Source organism: Apaloderma vittatum, unplaced genomic scaffold (assembly GCF_000703405.1).
Source record: "Apaloderma vittatum isolate BGI_N311 unplaced genomic scaffold, ASM70340v1 scaffold18097, whole genome shotgun sequence".
NCBI classification, from domain to species: Eukaryota; Metazoa; Chordata; class Aves; order Trogoniformes; family Trogonidae; genus Apaloderma; species Apaloderma vittatum.
In genome coordinates, this window is record NW_009728071.1 from 64,587 (window position 1) to 90,266 (window position 25,680).

At 41.0% G+C, this 25,680-nt stretch overlaps 1 protein-coding gene across 1 annotated transcript in view; it reads left to right on the top strand.

The window, feature by feature from the left end:
* SPATA16 (spermatogenesis associated 16) overlaps nucleotides 1-25,680 on the top strand; it is a gene marked incomplete at its 3' end in the record, with an annotated part of 79,274 nt that overhangs the window by 46,096 nt on the left and 7,498 nt on the right. Inside the window, exons 6-10 of the mRNA XM_009873959.1 lie at nucleotides 3,908-4,055; nucleotides 6,881-7,027; nucleotides 7,252-7,364; nucleotides 14,570-14,734; nucleotides 19,145-19,225. Coding sequence (XP_009872261.1) covers nucleotides 3,908-4,055; nucleotides 6,881-7,027; nucleotides 7,252-7,364; nucleotides 14,570-14,734; nucleotides 19,145-19,225 — 654 coding nt within the window. The remainder of the gene's footprint in view (nucleotides 1-3,907; nucleotides 4,056-6,880; nucleotides 7,028-7,251; nucleotides 7,365-14,569; nucleotides 14,735-19,144; nucleotides 19,226-25,680) is intronic.

Below are 25,680 nucleotides of genomic sequence, written 5' to 3' on the forward strand. Positions count from 1 at the left end.
ACTCTAAATGAGACAGTAGCTGAGCGTGCACTGCAGCTGGAAGATAAGGCACTAGAAAGATATCTAAATTTCTGGCTAATTCTAGATGTCAAGATAATTGGATTTTCCAAATTAAACCTTTCTGTAGTTAAAGAGGATTAAGGTTAGGGACTGTAGCAAGGAAAGCTACTGTCACTGTTATGAAGAATTTTTTGCTACAGTGCAGTTTTTCTTCTCCTATGTGTGCTCTAAGCAGGCAAAATGGCAAGAGCTTCATAAAAAAAATTGAAATAGTTATATCATTTGCCATCAAAAGTTGGCAGGGGAAAGCTTTGTTTCTTGTGCATCTACCAATTCACTTTATGAGCTCTTAACAGAATTTTAGTGGGTGTTGAAGGGACAATGTAAGATTGTTTAGGTTAAAGTTTAAGTTTTATTAAAAGGTCTGTGAAATGTAACATTACTAGATACGGTAAAACGTAAGGATATTGCAGAACCAATGTGCTCAGAGAAGAGGAATATGTGGTGTTAGGTCAAATGTAAGTTCATACACTTGATCAAAACAAAGCTTGTTGCTTAAGAGTGTATTTTGGCTTTTTAGTTATTAATAATGTTAATTAATCTTAATTATAGCAATGTATGTTGCTCAAACCTTGTGAATGCTTGTGTTTCATGAACGAATCCATTGGCATTTTAATAGAAGTGCTGACAATATAAATACTCCTTGAGACACCTTGTCTCCAGATGGTTTCTCTGCAGATTTTCTCTGATTCCCTACAATTCCAAAACAGGGATATAAACCTCCTGACATAGCAGAGCATGAGTCAGTCCCATAACTACAAAAAGAAACCTTCCCTATCTTCACATTCTTCTGCAGCCTCTTCTTGAGCGAGCTCTTACGTCTTTGCTGACCCAATAGATTTTGTCTGCTGCTGAGGTAAACCACCAAATTCAGCAGACTCGTGTCAGTGATAGTCCTTACATTATTGTCCATTGCTAAAAGGAGCTTCTTTATAGTTTAAGGTCACCTCAAGGACTTCACTTTTTCTAGCTCTGCTGAAATTCAAGGCTGGAGTGTAGCACCATGTGATGAGATACCACTGCAGAGCTCACTTGCAAGATATAAAAAAATAAAAATAAAAAATCATCTTTCTTTATCATCTTTATCAGTTTAGCAGCTACCCCCATACTCAGGAAAGAGCCTACGCTTCTTCCACTCCACTGCCAGAACAGCAACATCCTCCCTGGTGTATCTGAGGGGACGTTGCAGAGAGGACCCTTCAGATGCAAAGACACTAAAACACCTGCAAGTGGGAAAGCACAGTGGTCCTGTCCTCTCTACAAGGACTCTCTTGAAAGCCTTTGCAATCCTCTCCATGGTGCACAGAACAACAGATGATGTTTTGTAGGTATCTCTGTTTCCTGGACACTTTGCCAGATACTCATCCATGAGCATGGACTTCAGTATATAAAGGCTTAAGCATAAAAATCCTTAAGGATTTTATTGTATAAAGTTTCCTCCTCCAAAGTTTTTTACAGGCTGAAGTTTTATGTCCTTAAAGACTTTACCCCATAAAAATCCAAGAAGATAATAAAACAAATAGCATCTATGTCCAGGGCCAGTAGCTTGGGGGAAAAAAAATGCTCTTGGGTAGTAATAACACCTTCAGTAGCAGTATTGACCAGAAACTACAGATCTATTATTTTCCCCGTTGGCTGACATTTTGCTGTCATTGCCCTCTGAGCTAGTCACTATTTGCACGCTGTGCAGAGCAGCCATGGGTACATGGCAGTGCAGAGACATTACAGGGGTGACTTTGAACTCTTCTTGAGGATGACAAAGCCAAAAGTGAACTTTGCAGGCAGAACACAGAGCTTGTCTGGTCCAGCCTCTCACGTTTTCATCTCACTCCGTGCATTTTAAATCTGAAGCGTATGGGTACACCCAAAATCACATTCACATGCTCATATTAATCCAGACTAGGAAATGGCTGCTGAGTTATAGAAAATAAGCAGAACACCCAAGAGCTCACACAAAATAAGGCTGACCTAATTCTGTGCCTATAGTTACACATGAAATTCAGTAAACCTTGAACGAGCAGGCCTCTGCTTTTTCTTGAAATGTACCTTGGAAATCTGGATTGACACCATTGTTTTGCTACTGATCCTCCAAGGGCCCTGAAGAGAGTTAAAGCCCATAGAAACATGAATCCCTAAAATCACTTTCCTATAAATCAGTGCAGACTGGTAAGTATTCCCACAGAGAGGAGTGGGCACAGATCCATTCATGGGTTCCTGAGCTCTTGGCAGGAGGACACAGTTGCTGTTTTCTGGTCTGATCCCCCCAGATCTGTGGCATTAACCACAGCTGTGCCCGTGCAAAGCTGGAACCTCCTTACCAAGGGAGAACATTATTACTGCCCTAGGTGGTGATACTATTAGACACATTTGAAGCTTGTTAATTTTCCAGGGCTAAACCCTGGTCACTCCAGAGTGCTTCCATTCCAGTAAATGCAGGATAATGGGCTGATTAAGTAGAGTAATCTAAAATACCCTTGACATCCACACAGAATATTTAGCATAAGAGTATTTGGTGTGCATGTATGGCAGCCTACCCCAATATCTGCTCAAAACAACCATATCATTTCTACAGTATTTCTGTACTATACCTCATACCCATAAACAGGAGGGAAATAAACTCGCATAAGACACATCGGAGGACCTGTTGTCTAAACGTGTTAGAGAAGAACACAGATACTTAACTAATTGGCACTCTCAGCCTTCTGTTCTGGGTTGGTGGGAGCAGTCATCAGCTAAACAAATGACTCAGGAAGGCACACTATGTCTTGGATAATTTTACACAGGTGGAGGAGAGACTGGAGAAGGAAAGTGAGGATTTGGCAATAGAACACCAAGCTAGTCCCTTAAGGATACCTTCCCTGAATCACTTCAGTATATAAGGTGATCTGGGAGATCCATACATTCTGTTAAAAATGTATATATCTTTTCCTCTCATGCTTTTCTGACCGTCTCTAATAACTTCGTGTTGTTATTTCCACTACAAACCATGTTTACTCTTTTGCAAAGGTACATATAATGAAGCCTTACAGGTCCTTCAGCTTCCAGAAACAACCACCCAACATCAAGGAGGCAAAATCTCTGTTGGCAACAAACGCAGCCAAAGCAGTGCTTGAGGTGGACTCATCCAGAGCCCAACTCAGGAGGATCTGCACCTCAAGCTCCCTTGCACTAATCAATAAGAGTACCGAGCATGGCTCTTTCCAGGCTGGTAGCTCCTCCTGGCAGTTCCAGCACCACCTCATTGGGGTCCACCAAGTGTGAAACCCATCTCTCCGCAAAAGACCAGCATAACGCATCATTTGAGTCATTTTTAAGGGATGACAAGGTTCATAAGCTTCACGTTGCCCTCTGCACAGGAGTGAATTTTACTCTTAATGCAAATGATGTCTAAATGCAATATTTTAAGAGTAATACTCCATATAGGCACCGTGTCTGATTGATGCCAACCCAAGGAGTAATATGAATGCACAGTATTGTTTAACCAGCTCCCAAGGACTGAATAAAACCCTTGGATGAAAGATGTGACCTTCAGAGAGCATGGAATCACTTTTTCTTTTCATCTATAAGATAATTTATCTAGTACTTTTCTCCTCATTGAAGACATAGGCTCGCTGCACTGAAAACTGTTTACAAATGTTCTTTCTCCATTAAATTGATTTTCTGAGCATAGATAGGCAGTGTTTTCTGGAAGTAATTTAAATTCCCTTCTAATTAATATTCAAGACCAATCTTTGCATGACTGTGCAATTATTAAAGGGAAAATATCTGTGAAAGTAATTTTTTAAATTTTTTTTTTAACTAGCCATTAACCGATATGAAACCTTATAATTTCTTTGCCTTCTTTTAGGCTATGCTTGATGAAGCCATCACTACAGAAGTATCTTTTTCGATTATGTACACACCATTTGTGAAGGACATGAAGGCTAACAAAAGAAACGCGATAAGGGACATATTTGTTAAAAAGCACCCTGATTACTCGGCGTATATATATACAGGTAATGGCAGATTTTACATGCTCTTAAACACTGTATATTGTTTGTGTGTATGCGGCTGACCTAGAAAGAGCTTGAGAGAGCCTGGAACTTGAGCTCCAGGCATTTCTACACCCCTGGGGAGGGAAAATTAACTTCTGATATTTGTCTATGATTTATATAATCAAATCAGTACTTAGGTGAAGTACAGACTTTACCCTGCAAATCCCCATAAAGATGATTTTCATCCATGTAGCCCCATGCTTCTCTTGTTGAATTTCGTGATTGCAACCAATCTTTTGCTCAAAGACAGATCTGCAGTGCATTCTGGTGATAGCAAGACCCAAGTTCATTCCCATCTCCATGGATTTCCGTTGGTCACCAATGGTCATTTCTGCAGCAGGGCCTTGCTTTTCCAAAAATATGCTCCCTCCTATGAGCACTAAAGACCACCAGCTCTGAGAGCATCTCAGGTTTCCTTTAGCCTGTTGAAGCCAAGTAGGGTCCAGAGTGAACAACGGCTTTGTAGAGCCCATTGTCATCTTCTGGCAGAGTGAACTCAGAGAGCAAAATGATGCTTAAATTCTGGTGGTCACAGCCTTATTTCGAGAGGAATGGGCATGTCATTTTGGCAAACGAGAGGCAAGTGGATAAAAAGCATTTCTTCCTGTTGTTAACGCGGTGACTTGGAACATAGTTGACCCTGGTAATGCTTGGCTTTGACTTGGTGATTGAGAAACGTCTCAGGAAAAACTTTTTTCAAGTCAAATTTGGGAGGGGGAGTTGAGTTTGATGTTGGATATGTGTCTAGTTCATTATGTTTCTTCTTTCCTTATTGGTACTATTATTGTTTTATTTTTCCAATCCATTAAGTCTCTCTGCCTTATTCTCCTTCCTTTTCTACTTCGGGGAGGCAGAGGGCTTAGAGACCATCTGTCAGCAGCCCGCCCTTAACCCTCAAAACTTGCTGATGTGACTTTGTGGAGAATTTGCTGGGGCAAAAGTATTGGCATTAAAGGGAGCATAAGATAAAACTCCGTGAATTTGATTTTTTTAAGGATAAATTCTTATTTCACCTAACTCCTTCAGTTTGCAGCAAGGGATTTTCAGGAGCACATAAGCAGCAAAAGCATGCAAGTTTTGCAATGAAATGCAATCTGTGTTCATAAATCACTGAATGATTCTGAAAGCATCATCAACCATTTTCTTACTCCTTCCAATAAGGAAAAAAAGAAGGGGAAAAAAAATAAGAGGGCAAGAGGTAAAAGTTCTCAGTCCTATAGTTATGAAACATATTGAATAGAGCCAGTTCTGCCTTCAAATATGCTTATTTACCAAAAAAGAATATGTATTGACTAAAAGAATTGCTTCAATTTTATACAAGTTTCTCTGAGTGCAGGTTCTGCGACCACTGAAGTTTCTAGGGGTTAAATGGGATAGATAGCCAAGAAAAAACAATATGGGTGTCAGGATTTTGAGAATGCATTGACGTGAGTGGACTCAAGCAGGTGGGACCTCTCCCGACCTCCCTCCTTTCTATCATGGAAACCTTCTCAGACAGACCAGATGTGGTTCTTTTTCCTAGACTTGATGCTGAGATAACTCACAAAAGCCTTAGGTGATGTCAGCTGAAGCAGTAGGGGTTTACTCAGCTTAGCTATTCAGATCTGACCTAAAACCACACTGGCCACCTAAAAAAAACCCCACATCACAAGCAATGAGTTTAGCTTGCTGTCAGTGTGGTGCCTGCAGGTCTGTATCTCACGTAGGCAAAATTAAATCTATGAGCTAAGCCCCATTTTATCAGTGGGTGTGAAAAATCAGAAGTCTCACGGACACGTAGTTTTAAAAGCACCTTCCTATCCTGTAACAATCATCCACCCTATTTTAGGCCAGGTTCTGCTAGAGAGTAAGAAATGGATTGCTTTCATAGTTTTCCTTAGTGCTAAGGAAAAGGAGCCGAAACACACTTAAATCCAAGTGTACAATGCAGTTTGTTGCAAAAATTGAGAATCTATCAGAAGCCGAATAAGCTGCAAGGGAAGTATCAGGTCCACTTGCTTTGATTTATAGAGGGGTGAGTCCGGAGGGCTCCGAGAGGGGTTCCCCATTTGTCACCGTGATCGCACAGCCTGGCATCTTAAAAGTGGAGCTCGTGAAAAACAGAGCACTCCTCGGTGAAAAGTGACACTGACATTCAATCTAGGTTTATTTTTTTGCAGGGGAAGGGGAAGGAGTGGACTGGTCTGGTTCCCCAAGCAAAAGGTGGTTTATACAATTGCTTTGAGCATCTGTCCTCGCTGAGGTCGGGGCAGACGAGCGCAGCTGATACACGGGGGTTTTGGCAGCAGCAATCACGAAGTCTGGACAAGTCACAGCGCAGGCTGTTAGCTGCCAGCTGGGTGGATGGGAAAGGGCATGCAGGAAACCTGGGATTATGGTGGCGGTGACGGTAAATGCACAAATCTGCAGGAAATCAAACCTCACAGACTTGGGGAACAACAAAACAGCTTCTTTTACAGTCAAAAGATCGGGATGTTACATTACTGAAGTGTTGAGTTATTAACGCTTTGGATGATGAGCACTGAGAAGCGCATAAACAGAAAGAACACATTTTACCTTACACATCAGCAAAGTTTAAGCTGTTGATGCAAAAAGTTGCAAAGTTTGGAATTTCAACACTCAGTTACAGCTGAATGGGTTGTTCTGGTAACCTTTGGCTTGTCAAGCTTTCTAGATTACATTTCACTCCTACTTAAATTTCCCCTTTTTTTTTGACCCTCCAAAAAAGCAGCTTCCCTTACAACTGAAATGTGACAGTGGAAACTCTTTTCACTTCCCTACTGCAGATCCTCACGGATTTCACATCTTGCCACAAACGGCTGAGTGGCCATATCTGCCTCACAGGAAGTACTCACTGACTCTGGGTTTCAGAAACAACCAGCTTCGAAAAATCTTGGAAAGGTGGTCAAGCAAAAGAGTGCCAATCTTTTCAGGTAAACCAAGTTGCTTAATAGCTGGGATAACTCAGGGGTCACCTCCCTAATTCTTGCTAAGACAAGATGGGTGGGTTTATCAGAATCCATTTCTCTGTGCCAGCAGCCCTGACTGTCCAAACAGCTCTCCTCATCCTCCTCTCCGGTTTACCCATCAACTAGATCCTCTATGGAAAAAGTACATGAACCAGCACCATATATGGTTTTGTGATTTCATTTTCTAGAACGGAAAGCACCTTTCTGTCCTCTCACAAAAGAAGAAGCAAAAAGATTTTGGGATAACACTGGGAAAAAGATCATGGCAGTAATGGATATCATAAGAAGCACCAAATTAATTGTGAGTATAAAAACCCTTTGGGGCGTGTAGCTCGCATGGTGGCAGAAGCCCTTGAATGACAAGTGATTTTTGGTGGCTGATTCATTGTGCACAGCTGGTGATTGATAAACACCTGAGACGTTTCTGTGTCCAGAAACACTTGGTGACTTGCGTTAGGAACAGAGTTCTAATGGGGTTTAGATAATTTTAAAAAGTAACCCTAATTAATTAACAGTGCCCCCAGTTTATTTAAAATCACTTTGCATGCAATTTTCTCAGATCTTTATGGCCTATTATACCCCTACTTCATAACCACCAAAACTACTTATTATATTTAACACCCTTAGTATACTACACATATCAGCAGAATCTCCATCAAGAGTTAATAATTGCTGCTTAAAGTATTTGCAGTGATTTAGATCTTGATCCCTGTGTAGTGAAGTATATGAAATAACCTTCAAATCTGTTACAACCATATTGAAGGTATATTAGTTAATTCTACTCCATACTTTCTGCAATAGTGTACACAGCTCTTTAGTACGGTGGCTTTTGATTAGCACAAAAGGTCAAAAATCAAATTTGCATGTAGACTAGACTGTTTTAATGCAATTCTTAAATTATTCTCCTGAAAATAAGTGGAAGAAGCGTCTCCTCCCCAGATTGTAAATGCTAATGTTAACACTTTTCCCCTAGCAATAACAGTTTTTTAGTTTTCTGTATGTTGAAAGAATCAGAGCCGCTTCCTCGTCAGGGGTGTCTCAGCAAATCACAGGATTTATATTCTTAGGTTTTGATACCAGATAGGAGGTTGACAAAAACTGCTACTTAGCAACCCCTAGCAAGGGAGAAACATTAGCTAGATATTTGGGGAAGCTATATCTCCTTTGCTCTCAGAGAACAGCTGCTCAAACAACAGTAAGTGCTTGAACTCACAAGCTTGGTGGGAGGTAAAGGTGCTCGATGCTTCACCAGAATGGGTGCTCATAAAGCATCTGCGTCGCTGTGAGGCAGATGGAGCAGGCTGAGGGCAAGCAACGGCTGCTTCTTCCCAGCTTTTTCCTGAAGCCATGTGCTGTTGGCTTTGGATGACCGAAAATTGATGTGCAGGCTAATAGAAGCAGCATCTTTAGGAAAGGGAAGTACCTGTTATCGCTCTGGTGCATTGCACTTTGAACATTTAAGCAGCTGAAAGGATAAACAGGCAGTGGCTTGGGTACTGGGTAGAGGATGAAAGCCCCAGTAAAACTCCAATTTTTAAAAAATATTTTTTGACCCCCACAATTTTCTCTTCGGGTGTAGCATAGAGCTTTTAGAGGTGAGATTCTTCTGTTGCAGCTGTTCAGCCTCTTCTCAGGAAGAGAAAAATCTTTGAAATCAAGTAACTTTTGAATTCCCTGTAACTACCATATTCTGTAAATGAATTTGGAGGAACAGGACCTCATGGTTCAAGCAGAGGTATGTGGTTTCTGGTATGCAGGTTTTAAGGAGAAGAAAACAAACTCCTCACGTAAGAGATGAGAGCAGAGCGGTGTGCTAGGATTGCTCAAGCCAGTCCCCACTAGCCATATGAATTTACACCACTCCTATGCACTCATATTTTCTACCAGCTCCGGACCTCACCTCATACATTTAAATATTCTGGTCGAAACAAAAGAGAGCTCCCAAAAATAGGAGATGAAATCCCAGCACCACTGAAGTCAGCAGCAAACTTGGCTTTTTTTTTTCCAAGGAGGTCAGCACAGCATCCCCATGGCTCAGGCAAGATCTACCCCTGTGCCACCTCCAGCAGCAGCAAGATTGAGATAAAAGGTCTGAACCATGGTCCTATAGATTTATAACCAGCCAGCAGGGGAGGGGGGAGTGTGTCAGTATGGGAGCTTTAGTGGAAAGGAAGAAAGCCCTAAGAGACGAGAAACTATCACTGAGTTAGGACAAACAGCCACCAATTCCACATCCATCATCGGTGGAAACATAGGGAGTGTATCAGTATGGGAGCTTTAGTGGAAAGGAGGAAAGCCCTAAGAGACAAGAAATTATCACCGAGTTAGGACAAACAGCTACCAATTCCACATCCATCATCGGTGGAAACATTCACTTTCCCTTCGGTTTTCATAGCATTGAACAATCCAGGCAAGACAGAACCTCTGACCCAAAGAGCAAATGACAAAAGCAATTATACCTGATAATACAGATAGGCACAGAGCCAGAACTGCTCTGCTACTGGCGATTAAAATCTCTTTATGGGCTTGGCAGAGATTTGACCACTTTCACTTCCTTGAAAGTATTCCAAAATTTTCTTCAAGCTAGAAACGTGATTCCATCTTATTTCCATCACACGCAAACCACATTAAAAACTTCTGCAAGACAAATTTCAGATATGCTCCAGCTTTACAACTTACTATAAGAATATAAAAGAATATATTTGTTTATAATGGAACAAACATTCCTTTCTGTCCTCTTCATTTACACATGCAAACATACAATCCAAGATGTTTGCCCTAATCAGATTATTTTTTCGACAAAAATATCTCAGTGTTAAACTAGAGCTTATTAAGCCATGGCAACACTTAATATAAGTCAATTCTACTACCTGAGTTTTGCAGATACGCAACCTAGAGTTAATTATATGATTTATACATGCACCACTGCTGGTAAGACGTGAAGTTAAAGGTTAAAAAAACAGAGCATTTTCTATTGCCCCCACCCTCTTCATAAAGAACAGCCAGTCCCATTTAAAGCAAGGGGACATTTCTCTATTGTACAGAAGAAGCATTTGAGAAAAAATGTCACAGTCTGGTCACTACACGGCATCATCTGCTGCTGTTGTGGAAATGCCATAAACCTCATCTACCCAGAAACACATATCATGGCACAAAGGTTATTTTATTTGCCTTTAGAAGTATTTATCATTCAGACCTTCAGCTACTCCTATTCCACTTAAGATTACCAGCACTGACAAGTGGTTACTCTATCAAGTGATTTCACTGGGGTAATTTCTGCTGCTTTGCACACACCAGGTTTGCCTCTCTCCCACTGCAATCCCACACCGATGGCACGTGATGCCACTTAACAGGAGAAACAGTGGCCAGAGGGGCTTATTAGACAGCTCATATTATAAATGTGAACAAAACCTACCATATGATTCACAGCACGGTGCATACATTTACAGATCTCACTGCTTTGTTGACTATTTTTTAAGTAGACGGAAAGTGTTTACTCCATACAGATTTCAGCATACACGTTTTCTGGAGGATACCAAGGGCATTAAAGAAACATTATGATGGATTTTTTCCGCTTAGTATTGCAATACACTACAGAGCTGCTTGCAAGGCATAACTTCATTCAGATTTTGGGCTGAAAAGCAGTGGCAAAGACTCCACAATAGAAAGGAACTACTGGGGGGCATTCTGGACTTTTGCAAAGCAGAGCTCTTAAAGCTGACAGCGAAACATGTCACACGTATTGGATACGATCTTACTTCAAATCCAGGAAGAAGGATTTACTTTTCATAGAATCATAGACTGGCCTAGGCTGGAAGGGACCTTAGAGATCATTTTAATCCAGCCTCTCTGTCATGGGCAGGGATGGCACCTCTCGACTAGACCTTTTCTTTAACACTCAGCAATTAAACTTTATTTATAAATAGAAGTGGCGTAAGGGATGACTCCTTGCTTGAGTACAGAGGAAAGCAAAAAGTGGGGGTATTATCCCAAAATTCTCAATAGATGAAAGAGCACATGATTCTCTCCTCTCACATGTTCTCCAGCTCCTTTTTGCAGTGAAAGCCTGTCCTGTCATTGCTTGGGTTGTTAGTGATGGGTATTTAGCATTAGTGGGTGAGCTCTATCCAGAACAGGTTGATATGCTTTTTTGTAGGTGCTTTTTCATCTCAAGGTCAGAGAGATGACGATGTCACAGAGCTGATCTTCAGGCATCAGGATCTTATTTCTCTCCTAGAAGGAAGGTCTTCAAAGACTCCTCAAGGGATAAACACCTTACTTGAAAAAAAAAAAGTCCACCAATCGTTCATTTTTACTTTTTTTCATATTCTCCTTGGAATACCAGACAATAGGGGTGACACCCATACAGAAAGTAGCAGCATCATAATTTGTTTTTCATTGTCTTGATATGTTACTGCAGTTCTAACCAGGAGGCAACTGTGACTCCATATAAAGCATTTGTTGGTTCCTTTGCTACCTGCTTCATCAAATATGCATTTCTTTCTTAAAGGAGCCAACTCTTTTCCACTGAAGTCTCCATTTAAGCTTGCTCTTTAATTAACCTTCACTCTGACTACCTGAGCTGGTTTCATTTTCATCTGATTGCTCGGCCACTTTACTATGTTTTTTGCTGAAGCTTAGTAGCCCCTTGAATTCTGCTATAGTTCATGTAATTCTCGTCATGTGGTTCAGCTCCCCGTGGAATTTTTTCTCCTGCCAGTAGCAGCTATTTGCTTTTTCTTTCTGCATTTTTCATTGTCACTGAAATGCTGCCTCCGACAACGTTCAACCCTCTAATCCCTTCCAAAATACCTCCGCTGTCGGTTATTTATTTATTTACTTCCAACTTACTGTAAACTTAAATAGCACTGCTATGTCCACAGAGTGCGTGTTGGCACAGATGCCCAATTTGTCTCCCATAGCTACGTGGCATGCTCTCATATTTTTCCGGAGAGTCAAGCAGAGAAAAAATTGTTTTCTTTTTCCTTTTACTTTCTTAATCATTGAAGAAACCCCCAACAGACACAGCATGGTGAGAGAGGAATTTTACCTGCTTTCTTAGCTGATGACTCAATACACTCATTTCTTAGTACTTACACAGAAAGGTTTTGGGCAGATTTCAAGAATAGCAGGGAAAAACCTTTTGCTGCATCTAAACTGTTGTGAGACTATTTCATCTTGATAAAAGCTCTCTTTCTCTCTATTAACTGATTGCTTCTCCTTATTTTAATGCACACAGCTATCTGGCTTTCAGGCACCGATGGTCAGGTGAAGATGGGGCTGTGGTTTGAGCCTTGCTTTAGTGCCATGCTAACCAGCCTGTGTCAGACTTACAATTTCCCATGTCAGAGAACACAGAAATCTGTTTTCTCGCTGATGTCTCCCACTAATACTAGGTCAGGTCCTCAGAAAAGGACTCTTCAAGTGATAAAAATAGTTTGCAAGGAGGTTGTCATCGTCTGCCTTCCCAGAGGTGGGTCAAGGAAAGTTCAGGAGAAGGGAGGCCTGGCAGGGCTCTCCTGGCTCCTCAGTCAAATCTGCTGCTGTTACACACCTTTGTGTCACCTAATATAATAGAATCATAGAATAGCATAGGCTGGAAGGGACCTTAGAGATCATCTAGTCCAACCTGCCTGTCATGGGCAGGGACGCCTCTCAACTAGATCAGGCTGCTCAAGGCTCCGTCCAACTTGGCCTTGAACGTCTCCAGGGACGGGGCAGCCACAACATCTCTGGGCAATTTATTCCAAAGTCTTGCTGCCCTCGTACTGAAGAATTTCTTCCTAAGGTCCAATCTAAATCTATTATCCTATTCATAAATTGAGTTAAATCCATCTTAGAACTTCCTGGTTTTTCTGCTCTTGGTGAAACACACTGCAGACCTTCAACTTGAAGTAGAAGCAGCTTAATTGCCACCCTAGTCTTCTTTGTACCTATTTATACACAACGGTCCTTCTATTATCATCGTCTTTTATCTCTCCTTCCCTTTTCAGTTGTTTGCTCTCTTTAGAATTTAGCCCTGCATTATGTTTATTGAGGAGAATAATAAGCTCTTGGCACTTCCATTAATAGACTAATCAAACCACACTTCTCTCAAAAGAGGTATCGCCTACCGTGCTGGCTGCTCTGCTCCGTGGGGCTTGGGTTTAAATTAACCTCTCCAAACACAGCTGACTGGAGCTATCTGCAATACTCCAGACATTGCTGACCAGAGCTCCTTTTCCCTTTGCAGTGCCTGATTCTCTCCTTCAGCAAGTGGAATTACCAGTTCACTGGTATATATATTAAAAAGGGTAAAATTAACTATACCAGAATTATTATTCTTTTTCTAGAGTTAAAACTAAGAATTTTTTTCCATTAGTATTCTTGTAAGATGTATAGAAATCAAGAGCAGCATTGCTATTAATTCTAAGACTTGATACAAGAACTATGTTGACAGTCATTTCAGTAACACTTGATGCTTGTCTAGTGAAAATTTCTGAAAAACCACGAGCAAGAACAAACCAAGTGATCAAGATTCCTTGCCAAGAGAGGTTCATCTTAGAAACGGAACATCATTTATTGAAAAATAAATGTCATTCACAACTTTCCTTTTGCCCTGTTCAATAAAGGACCAGACCTAAAATCACCTGGAAGCGTATGGAAATGGCAGCATCAGTGTAACTGCCAGAACAAAGATCTGCTAAAAATACTGGACGTGGTTTTGGAAATTGATGCCAATTCTTGGAATTTCAGGCACTTAAATACATTCAAAACCCTGATTAGATGAATGGAAATTTCACTCTGAAGGGCTGAGCATTCAGATATACCATGGCTACATCTCGTCAGGAATCTAGGCCAAATTGCTTTCGAAAATCTCAGCAGGGTGCTTATTTGCATTTTTGGCATCAGAACACTTTTGAAAATATGGTGGTAAGGCTGCCATCCATCAAATACTTCAGGAGGTGCTGAGATTTTATGCAAGCACTTGGCTGAGTTTCACTATTCCCATGCTTAAAATTGACCACGTGCCCGGCTGCCTGGAGGATCAGAGACCACCTCTGCAAGTTTTAGTCCCTCAGGGTTGTATATTTGAAAACCATGGATTTGCCTAGGCTGCAAACAAACCACAAGCTGACACACTGCACGGTTTCCTCACCCTCTTCACTGAAACTTTAAAAGCAATCCATAAAAGTCAGGTAACACTTAACAGAAGGGATTATGGAAAAATGCTTCCAAATGAGAAAATTGCATTCATGTTTATCTGCTGTCTCCCCTTCACATATATTATAACTGTATATTTCTTTTTCTAGTACTACTAGAGAGATTGTGGCAATAAAGTATTTTTTTTAATTTTTTTTTCCCTCTATAAAGATTGTCAGCAGCATTATCTTAAAGGTGCTGGATGCCATATTGCTTACAGTATTACCAGCATAAATATATGTGATAAAGCCTCAAGGCGCAGGACTCAAAGGATAAGTGTTTTCTGCAATTCTCTCACTGACTTGCTTTTGTCGAAAAAAACAGGACGATATCTGCCCGTGCGCACGTGGGATAGAGAAGTTGCATTATGCCAGCCTCCTCGGCCATTTGGAGAGAGATGAGGAAAAGTCCCAAGAGATTAATCAAGCGATGGCTGAGCTAGCAACCCTCCCCTACCTGCAGGACATCAGTCAGCAGGATACCGAACTGGTAAGTATTTATTTCTAATACTTGCTTTGGCCTTTAGAGGCGGGGAGCCAAGGAGGGAAGGGCTGGGGCAGAGCACTGCTCTGCAATTCACTCTGGAAGTTGTTTTGCAAATGTGTGGACCTGAAGTAGCTTTAAAATCCTACTGGGGTGCCTTGTCAGAAGAGGTGCTAATCACCTGCAAGGATGACTTTTATAGAACCAGCATGACTCATCTGTAGGCATATTTTTAAAACCTCTTCTTTTCCCCCAAACCTCCCCAAATCAGTCTGGGAAAATGATTGCAATTATTCAGATTGTGATACTTTAAGATATCCAACAGCAGAAGCCACCTGCAGCAAAACAGGCCGAATCTAGTTAAAGCTAAGGAGAGCAGGGGGAAAGAAGGCAAAAGATATTTTTTCCTGGTTCCGTCTATGACTTGCTCCCTGCATCTGAATAAACCCCCTTACCTGCTGTGCTTTTGTTTTCCCTTTGCAAAATGAGGGCAGGGATGCTAGTAGGGCTCTTGCAAGACTAGAGGACCGTACAGTTACTCTTCCACGAGACTATCAGGTTTTCTGATGGGGGACGGAGCTCACCTACATGCAAATTTTAAGCATTTCATCCTAGCAACAACAACAACAAAAGGTCCCTCCACAATCCCGGCATTTAAATGCAACCCAATTTTGATGATCCAAGTTCAGCTCGCTATAAAACCTCTTGGTTTTCCCAAAGCCAGTCCCCTGACATTTGTTTGCAGTCCTGCAAAGCTCCTAAGCTCTGTAGCATGAAAGCTTCACAGCAGCTTGCTTTAGGGGAGACAAGCAGCGACCTGCAACCGCGGGAGGCGGCTGCCAGACTTTGAAGTCTAGGCTCGAGATAACGGGAAGCGGCGTTGCAAAGAAACAACGCTATTAAAAGACATTCTCCTTTTGACGCAAGTTTCCTAGCATTAAACTTCAGCAGGCCCACATTTCGAGGCTGACTAAAGGGTTGTGAGATATTGGTATGTATTTCAGTGATAGTTTTTTCTCTGAGGTGCATTATTTTCAGTAAGACATGCGTTAGGCACAGGCTATTACGCTCTTGCCTGTATCTTGCCATGTAGTAATCACAAGCCTGACCTCCCTGGAAAGCTTTTTGGGGAGGCTCCAGGCCACTCAGGACAAAGGTCTTCAGCCTCTTAGAAGCAGGACTGGGCAGAAAAGGGAGATTTAAGTGGCAGACTGTAAATCTTTCAACAGAACACATATGCTTTGCTCACTGAGCCCAAGATAAAAATGATTTTTAAAAGAATAAAGGCAGAAAATCTCTACCAGCTGCCCTGTCCAGAGCCTTAAAAAATGTATTAATTCAGCATTCATTTATTTTCCTTTGTCCTGTCCTCCTGCTGTAAAATATATCTTAATCTGCGTGTACAAATGAAGGCTCACGTGCTTTGCAGCTAGGAGTATTTTAGCAAACTTCAGGAATCACAGTGCTTAAAAGAACTTGTAGAGTGATTTCACTAGGGACTGGTTCACGGGCTTTGCCTCTCCTGGTGGCACCAGCCCCATGGCACAGGCTCCTTTTATACCTGGAGGGACCATTTCCCTGCCAGACCCCAACCTCGTTGAGCACCGAGAACCCTTGCCCATCGATGACCAATGGGTCTACAAGCACTGAGCACCACTGCCCATTGATGACCGATGGGTCTGCACACCCAAAGCATCCTGGGAGTGAGCGAAGGACCCTCGCTTGCTCAGCCCACCTGTCATCCTCCTTACACCGAGGTCAGGGCAGGATGAGACATTGCGGGACTGGGCTGTACTGGTGTGGTTCTTCAGCTCCCGATGGATGCTACAGAGACAGCTCCACATGTCCACGGAGCCAGAACCACAACACCCACATTGACTCCACATGCTTTTCACTCTTCAGCAACATTTCTAAGAGATAGCTAAATTTTTCCGTGAAGAAAACAGAGCTGGCCAAGTTCTAGTCTCGCTTGTACTAATAAAAATTTAAAGTGATTCCTCTGAGCTCATTCTGACTTTACATTGTTAAAATTGTGATAAGACTTTATGACCAAGGAAGGCAGTTAAATTGTGTGAGTTAGAAAATGCTAAAGATGCCAAATGTTTATTATAACATACAGTGTAAGTTGTATAAAGTTTAAAAAACGCTGAATTTAAAATAGTCCAATTTGCACTGATACAGCAAGGATCCCAAAGGCATTTCAGTTATAAACTCTCCTGTATAAGTGTCTTCCTGTAACTAAATAAACAGAGTCCTAATCTATGGCACAAGGAACCTCAACTGAGACCTTTTAAAATCAGTATTTATTCATAGACTCTGGGAAAATAAAGACTTCAGTTAGCCTGAACAACCAAAAACCCTGAAGAACATCTTTCCAAGATTTATGATTTCAATGTCACGATATTTGTACATCATAAATCAAGATGAAAGCTTGTTTAAAAAAAAAAAAGCAGAAATCTATTTCAATTTAAAATAAAATGAGGACAAGATATTTTTTAAAATGCAGTATTTTTCCTTGGAGAGGATTTTCCAAAAAAGATCAGCTTTGGGAGATTTACTGTGTTTTGCCAATCGCCCGCTCTCTGTAGCACACGCATTTTGGCTACCAATAAATACAGTCAAAAAACTTTGAGTGATAAAAATTAAAACCAGAGTAGACACCAAGCACTTTTCACTGCCGTGTATCAATATCAGTGACACTTTAATTGGAAAGATGGCTTGTTTTAACTTCTTGCCCGAAGCAGGGAGGTCTCGAGCCTAGATGGGCTGTGGGAGCAGCCCCTAAGGGGTGACAGACCGGTGTCCTTGTCCCTGCCTGGTGGGTGCTGTTCCACCAGTTTCTTGGAGTCAATTATTCCAAGAAAAGCAATGGAGAAATCCTCTGCTTCCTCTGACCGGTTCCTCGTCTGCCTGGTTTGACGCAGGATCTGTGTTTTGCCCATTCTGCCCTTAATACCCTTAATCTCTGGGCTGCGTCTATTCTGGATTCATAGAAGAAGATTATCTGTCATAAAAGTGTTGTGATGGAAAATTTCTGACAGGTTCTTGACTCTGAACGTGAAAATGCATTAAAGTCAGAGGCAGAAATTTGCCATTTTGTTTTTCATGAATACTGAATTTAAAAAGTAAAAGTTCTCCCCAAATGTTTGGACCAATAAAATTCAACTTAAAGGCTTCACAAGCACAGAGAAAGCAGGCTGGAACCATAGCAAATTTATTTAAAGATTCGAAAAAGATTCCTCCATCCTTTTATCTGGTGTTGGGACACAGATAAAAAAATAACTTCAGAAAACTGAATGTAAAGGTAAACTGGCAGAAAGACATATCTGCTCCCTGAATCTCAAGGCAACATATTCACATGAGCCTGAACATTCATGTTTTAAGTTTCATTACCCCATGTGCTCATTTTAGCCTAGTGCCCATCTAGCTAGAGAAGGAGAAAAATTCTCTTTGAATGTCTACACTAGTACTGTCCAATTACTTGTAATTAGTAAACAAACATGCAAAGAGACACCAGAAACTGTTGAGGGGGTTCACTGTAACCAAACATTTTGGAATAGATCTAACAGAGCACAGCAATATCACAGGTATTAAATACAAGCTTCTCCCAATTTGATCCTAAACACTGATGCTCACCCTGGATCCAACCGCTTGTCTCTCTGTTACTGAATAAAGAGCAACTGAAACATCTTCAAGTGTCTGGGAAGGGTGCAGGGAGAGGCAATGCTATGGCTAACCTGGAAGGGTACTGGAGTGAGACAATACTACAAGGAATCTGAATTTCAGCCTTCCTTCTATCACTCAGGACTGATTAGCAAGCATTTTCCTACAGCTTCTCTTTATAGTTTACACTAGAAATTGTCAGCCTGTTTTTATGCTCTGCTTTGCTGAATGATGGGGAAAAAGGAGGGTTTGCCAAAGAAAAAGGATAGTAAAAGCAGGGAAAATGAGCTACATACTTGCAGCTACAGTAAAAGCATCTCGGCTTTAGTGTTGTCCTCTTGTGAGGTTTTACACGGTGCTTTAAATTATGATACATTAGCCTTGGGAGAAAATACTAAAAAGCATTCATGTACAACACAGAATATCCCAGACAGCTAAAGAATGAAATATGGAGCTTTTGTTCTTTACAATCCAAGTCTTCCTTTACTAAGTATAAACATTTATTGCATTAAAATGTATAGACTTACATACAAATTTTCCAGAGAATTTTTTCCCATTGTTAAGTATTTTATATCCACAATAATACAGTGTAATGGCTGAAGCAAAGATGAGGTGGCAGTGCTCATTGTGTGAAAGATGAGTAATAAAATCATCAGCGTACAAATGATTTTTTAATTAGGTTTTAATCTGTGTATTTAGAGAAGTTATTTCTGTGTGAATTCCACACTGATAATTTTTATCTTGGTGCCACAGCTGCAGTCGCTAATGGCAGATGCCATGGACACCCTTGAAGGAAGAAGTGATAAAGGACGTGTGTGGAATAAAATTCAAAAGGTAAAAACCTGCAGCAAAAGGCAGGAGAGTATATTGTTCCCTGAAGAGTAAGTGTCCACCTGAGTCAGGTCTGTTCAAAAGGTAGAAAAGAAAGTGGGTGCCATTGGAAACGTGTGCCTTGAACTCTGCAGAGCTCAGGCACTGGCCACAAATACATATTTCTTATTTGCTGTAGCCTTCAGAGTTGATTTAAAAAAAAAAAAAAAGGGAAAAAACAAGCAAAAAAAAAACCCACACAAACCCTGAATAGGTTATTCTTGACTGATAATTATACATCTTTTTTGCTCTTCCGTCTTTGTCATACGAACTAGAGTGCTAATTGGGAGAGGGATGGAGTTGTTAGGGAGTAAAATTCAGTCCAACAGCTCATGTCTCTTAGTGGAGCTCAGATGAGACTTTGGTGATGTGAGAGGTAAAAGACATGCAAATGCCTTTCTCGAGTCTCTGCACAGCAACAGGTCAATACAATTCTTAAAGGATTTGCAGAATGCAGGGAGCCTTGTGTCGGGTCGCTGTACAGATGAATCTGACCCGACGTAATGAATAATAGGTCCGTCTGGGATGCAACAGGAGCATCTGACATTTTTACAAAGTCTTTCAAACCAGAGCAAATCACAGCTCTGGGCATTCAACACCATCGACATTCAGCCGCTTCTGAGGAAAAGAGGAGCAACGCTTCACCAGGAAGGGAAAATTTTACTAATGGTTCAAAGCTTTACTCTCTCAGGGAAGATACTGAAAACCCAAACCCTGGCTGCACTGAGTCGGAGTAGCCAGGATAAGCAACTAAGACAAATGTCTGGAGGGAATCACAGGCGTGGAGGGGCAAGGTATTTTCAGAGTCCACATTCCCAAGTGATTTGAATCAAAATTGCATCTCCTTCTGAGAGAAAGTCTGAGTAGGTGTATCTCCTCAGTTAGCTGTCAGATCAGTGGCTCTTAGTAAAGTTTTCCAAGTACAGAGTGTTTTCTGAAAGTAACCAAAACCTAAATGCCCAAAGCTGTAGACAGGCTGGACTTCATCTCTTTCAAACACTCATGAGGCAGAACAGAGGATAAATATTCACACCTTTTACACTGTGCCAGGGTAGTCTCTACATCTCCCAACACCTGCCTATGATCATATGAGGATCTTCTGCAACACAAATGCTACATATGATACCAATTATTTATATTTATACAGTTGCATACGTATTTCCTGCTATATATAATAAGCATCGGTAGCTGGATGAATGCAGAGTCCAGGATATATTTACAAATAGCCTATTCCCTGTACATCTCTAGCACTTATCCGTCCCATTTTCAGACATTCAACTGAAATATGAAAGAGAGTCTTCCAAAGTTTTTCCAAAAGTCAGAATTTTAATCCCTGGTTAAGTGTTTGCCTAACTTGCCCAATTTGCACAACTCTGAACAAGCACAGTTCAGAGGTTGGTGAGGAAGAATCACAGCTGAAAGTTAGACCAAGTACACCGATATCTAAATATTTATTAAAGGCTCATTAAAAGTGTGTGGGTGGTACCAAAAAGTTTCACATGTATTTCAACAGTCGGTGGCTAGTATTTCATTGTAAATTCAGTAAAACAAAGCATTTACTTTCAGCGTTTTCACACATATTCATTTCTCTTGATACTTTTAGTATAATCTTAATGGAAATCAAGCTAACATTTAAAAACGGACCGGAATATCATGTTATGCCACATGAATCCGTGCATAACTCAATATTCAGGAATAATACTGGCTCCATGAAAATCTGCTCTCTGCCATTTTAACATTTGGTGCTTCAAAATTTGTTTGCATTCTGTACATAGTTTTGCATTTCATTTTTGACAACTCGGATAACTATTTGATGAGGCATCCTCTTCCAAGCGGAACTCACGGTTAATTATGCACTTACTGTTAAAAATATTTTTCTATATTATATCAGAACAAAGGAATGAAGAGCATCATCAAATATTTCTTTTCTCTTCTACTTTTTTCCAGAATTTAATTTCATCATATTCAGCATGTTGTCAGGAAAAAATTCTCTTTAAATAGGGGATACAGGAAAGCACTCAGGGAGGTTGGAGAGTTTTTTTGTTGGTTTGTGTTGTGTCTTGTGTTGTGTTTTTTTTAAATCAACTCTAATTAAAAATGTTACGCTAGGTTAAAGAACTCTAACACATTACTGAGAAGGAGGATTAAATCTGATGATTAAAAACTGATGTAGTGTGGATTACCACACATCACCTGTGCTAGAATCATTTCAAAAAGTTCCGTATTTCTCAGTTCGCTCATTGTGTGATGCGGATTGTAGGAGCCTACAAAGAACCTTCACACAGGTCTAGTTACAAGGCAGTTATTTGTATTTTTGCTATTGAATTAATTTACATATATTGGAAAGCGACAAAGAACATAAAGGCGTTCATACAACCAGCTATAAACACAAAACTCTGGGAAGCTGACAGCTACGCTACCACCAATGACGATTGGCTTTTGCAACAGAAACAGCTGTTGCACCTAATGAAAGCACTCAACGTCGTTCTGTAATGCGGTAGGATTATAGCGCTGCCTATTTTCCAAATGGTTAAAGGGTCTGTCAGAATTGCCATCGCAAACCACTGTTTTCAGAGTTTTATATTCTAGAGTCAGCCATAAAAAAATTCATTCAGGCTGCAGTCTGACATAGAAGGGCACAAAGCCGGACACCCAAACACTTTTGCTTTAGTCACAGTGGAGGGCTTATCAAATAAATTTGAGATTAATCTGAGCAATTTTGAATTTGCAGGATTGACAAAGCAGTAATACGCGTGTAGCTTCAAGTGTTTTGGGTGCTGTGCCGCACGTCCAATTCACTGACAAATTTATGTTTTTAAGCAAACTAATCGATCAAGCAGGCTCGTTATTTCTGGAAGCTTTAAATACAGAGAAATGAAAAATGACCTCGTAATTAGCTGGAGAAAAAGAGAACATCACTGCACAGAAGATGCTTTTCTCGGTATTATCAGGCTACAGACTCTCCAGCCACAAGGAGAGCTCACCCAGGAGAGCCTAGATTACCTTGGAAGGCTAAAAAAGATCCTCTACAGAGGCTTTACCCACTCGCTAGATGTCCCTGCGGAATGCCACAGAGGCAGGAAAAATGGGCCAGGCCAGTCTCCCCACATCTCTAATCTCCAGGATTTTACGGGTACATTTCCTTGCAGTCCCCTGGATAAAATGTGAGCTTTGTGTTAAGCGATTTGGGGAAACAGATCCCTGGGTCTAAAATCTTTCAAGCATGTAACAGAGTTAGTTGCTCAGTCCCAACCTACTTCTACTTTTCTAAAAACAAAAAAATTACCACCTTCCTTCTTTTTGCAGTCAGAAATTCCCAAACTGAATTTGCTGGTGGCCAGGCTAGAAGATTGAAGGCACCACACTACAGCTTAGGAATTATTTTATTATTTTTTTTTAGTTACTGGTGCTGTCCCAATTGTATTATAGGTTGAGTTGTGAAGGTACTTAAATGTCACACTGTTAGCGATGCATGAGAACGGACTTCTCTGAAGCCACCTTTATGAACGGAAAACCCTTCTAAAGTAGTCAATAGGAAATGTTATGGGAAAGAGCATCAAACCCTCTCTTTTAACGAGGCTTAAGTCTTCACTGGTGAACAGAGATAGAAATGTATTTTTGCTTACTGAACTTTAAAGTGTAAATTCTCTCCTTAATTCAAATTACATTTGATTTTATTATTTTAACAATGATTTCTGATGCACAAGGCTCAGCAGCAATGAACAGGAAACTTCCAAAAGAGGTTGAGGGGAACTAATCTGATAACTCAGTCGAGTCACTGAGTCTTAAGCAGAAGGGAACACAAGCACAACGGCCAGGTCTGGCCATTATTGACCAGCTTTTTTGCTGACATGGTTACATATGATGTAGGAGACATCTGATCTGAATATGAATGCCAGGATGCGTGGTAAAGCCTGGCCCTGAGTAATTCAAGGAACCAGGTCTCTCTGCATTGCCATTGCAGGACTTTATAGCAGCTACAGACAGGCAAATGGGTTTAGAGTATCTCAGGTACATAAAACAGCAGGAAGGCTTCCCCTTTCCTCTACAGGATCTTTGCTTCTCTGCAGTCTTGTAAGAAAAAAATAGGAAATCTTGTACGAAAAAAATCAGGAAATAAGGAGATTACTTTCCTATCTCCTAAGAGTAAATTCATTAATAAAATCTCACAGTACTGTTACAGTGAGAGTTATTTCATTAAATAGGTGGTTTGGAGCCTATCAACCAGCAACTTTTGACATCCAAAGAGAGGAGAGCCATGTAAGTGCAAATGCCAGGATGGCTCTGCTTCCCCTCAAGAAGACAATAATGTTGTTCTTCTTCTCCATTTAGCCCCTAGGCTTTCATAGCAGTTTCACAAGATCCTCTTAAGATCATCGGAACAGCCAAAGGAGAGACAGGAGTTGGCAAATAAACACTTTCCGACACTTCATGTGAGACACTTCATAAAACCTTCACATCTGAGTTTACCTCAAGGGCATCACATACTTTGCAATTTAGATAAGTTATTACGCCCATCATTTGCTGAGCTCAGTGGAATGCCTGTTTCGTAAATCTGAAAGCAGAGCAAACATGGATGAGTGGATAAAAGAACAGATGTAACTTATGTAAGGATAAGTATGTAACAAAAGCTGCACTAATATATGTGAATATGAAATGAAGTAAAATTAGCCTAACACATTATATAATCTTTTAGCCAGGCACATAGATCCTCAGCAGTTGACCTCTGCTTCCTGCACCTCTGTCTTCTGCAGCAGCAGGGAACACTATCTGATGAACTGTGCTCTTCCACTGACATTATCTCTTAATTGAAAATCAAGCCATGGAAAAGGGCCGTAGGCACGGCGAGCTTTCGGTCAGACAGAGGAGCAAGGAGGGAGATTCATAGTATGTTGATGGAAAGTGGACGTGTTGCTGAATAGCATTGTGCTGGCTACTACGACAGTTATTTGATGTGTATGACTTTGTAACGTCTCGTAAAGTCATCCAAGCCCATGCCACAGCCACCAGGAGCTGTGCTTACTGTCAAAGCACACAGCCATCAAAAGCTGTTGTGTTTTGGAGCACTCTTGAGTTAACTTGGCTATTCCTGAACCAATAGAAGGCATTGTGATGTAGCCGCGTGTTTCACAAATGCTATTGTGTAAAGGGAGGGGAAAAGAAAGCAATGAGAAAGGATAGGAAAAGCACATTTTCTGGAACACGAGTGGAAGTCTAATGCATAATATCTAATATATAATGAATTCAGAAAAGTGAAAATGCAAAAGCAAAATTATGTTAGTGGCACTGATTCAGGTGAAGGAGGGTGAAGGAAATGAAGAACAGAGCAACCAGGTAGAAATGCAAAAAAAAATTTGCTAGAGTTAACCAAAGATTGGCTTCATGCTAAGACTAGAGAAAATATATTAAAACATGCTAGAAGGGATTAACTTGGAATCAGTGACAGCCTTGAGAGGGATAAGAAGTAACCGTGGCAGAGGTTTCTCACCTAGCACTGAGGGTTTTTCAGACCAGATGAAGTAATTCAGAAGATGTGAGCAGAGAATAAGATCTGCCCTACTGGCTCTAAAGCAGTGCCAAAGAAATGTAGGCAACCACAGAGTCCCTCTAATAAACTCAGCCCCACCGTAGGGACAACAGCGTGACAGCATTCACAGAACTCTTTGTGTAAGAGAGAGGTGACATAGGGGTTTCAGCAGTTATCAATACTCCCGGTCCCTAAAATCAGTCCCTGTCCTCATGAGTCTCTGGTCCTCTGTGTCTTGCATATGAGAGTAGAAAATATGCCCCAGCAAGATGCCTACGTGGCCCTCAGCTACCCTGGAAGATGCTATCACATCCTGCCTGCTTCCCACCCTCTGGACACCAGTATCTGATATAAAGCTGAGCTATTTAGTGACCACACACTGAACAGTGATACCTCCCGATCACAGCTAGATCAGCATTGCAATATAACACCAGAGGCTGTGACTACTCAGAACAGTGAGCTTTCAGGCATACAAGGTTTTAGTCAAGTCTGAAGCAGACGTGGCAAGTTTCAAGTTCGCTCTTTCACACCAGAAGGAAAGTGTCTGTATACAAAAGCATGTTTCCTTCCAGATACATCAGCTGGTCTAATAACAGATATCATCTATACACATAATGTATAGGCCATCACAACTACAACAAAACACTGTTAATGCTGTTGGGAAGGAGTGTTTTGTAATGAGAAAGGCTTTAATCTAGTCCACTGAGCTACAGGGTGTGATAAGTCACTGGAATCATTTTAAATAGCAGCAAATCTAACAACCGAGCAGTAAATCCTAAACATTGGAATAATATAGCTGGTTGTAGCTGCCTGGCAGTTAAATCACAGGCAATTCTGGGCACTAACAACCCTCACGTAAGGATTTAGATAAACATTTCCCCAGCCCTTGCTA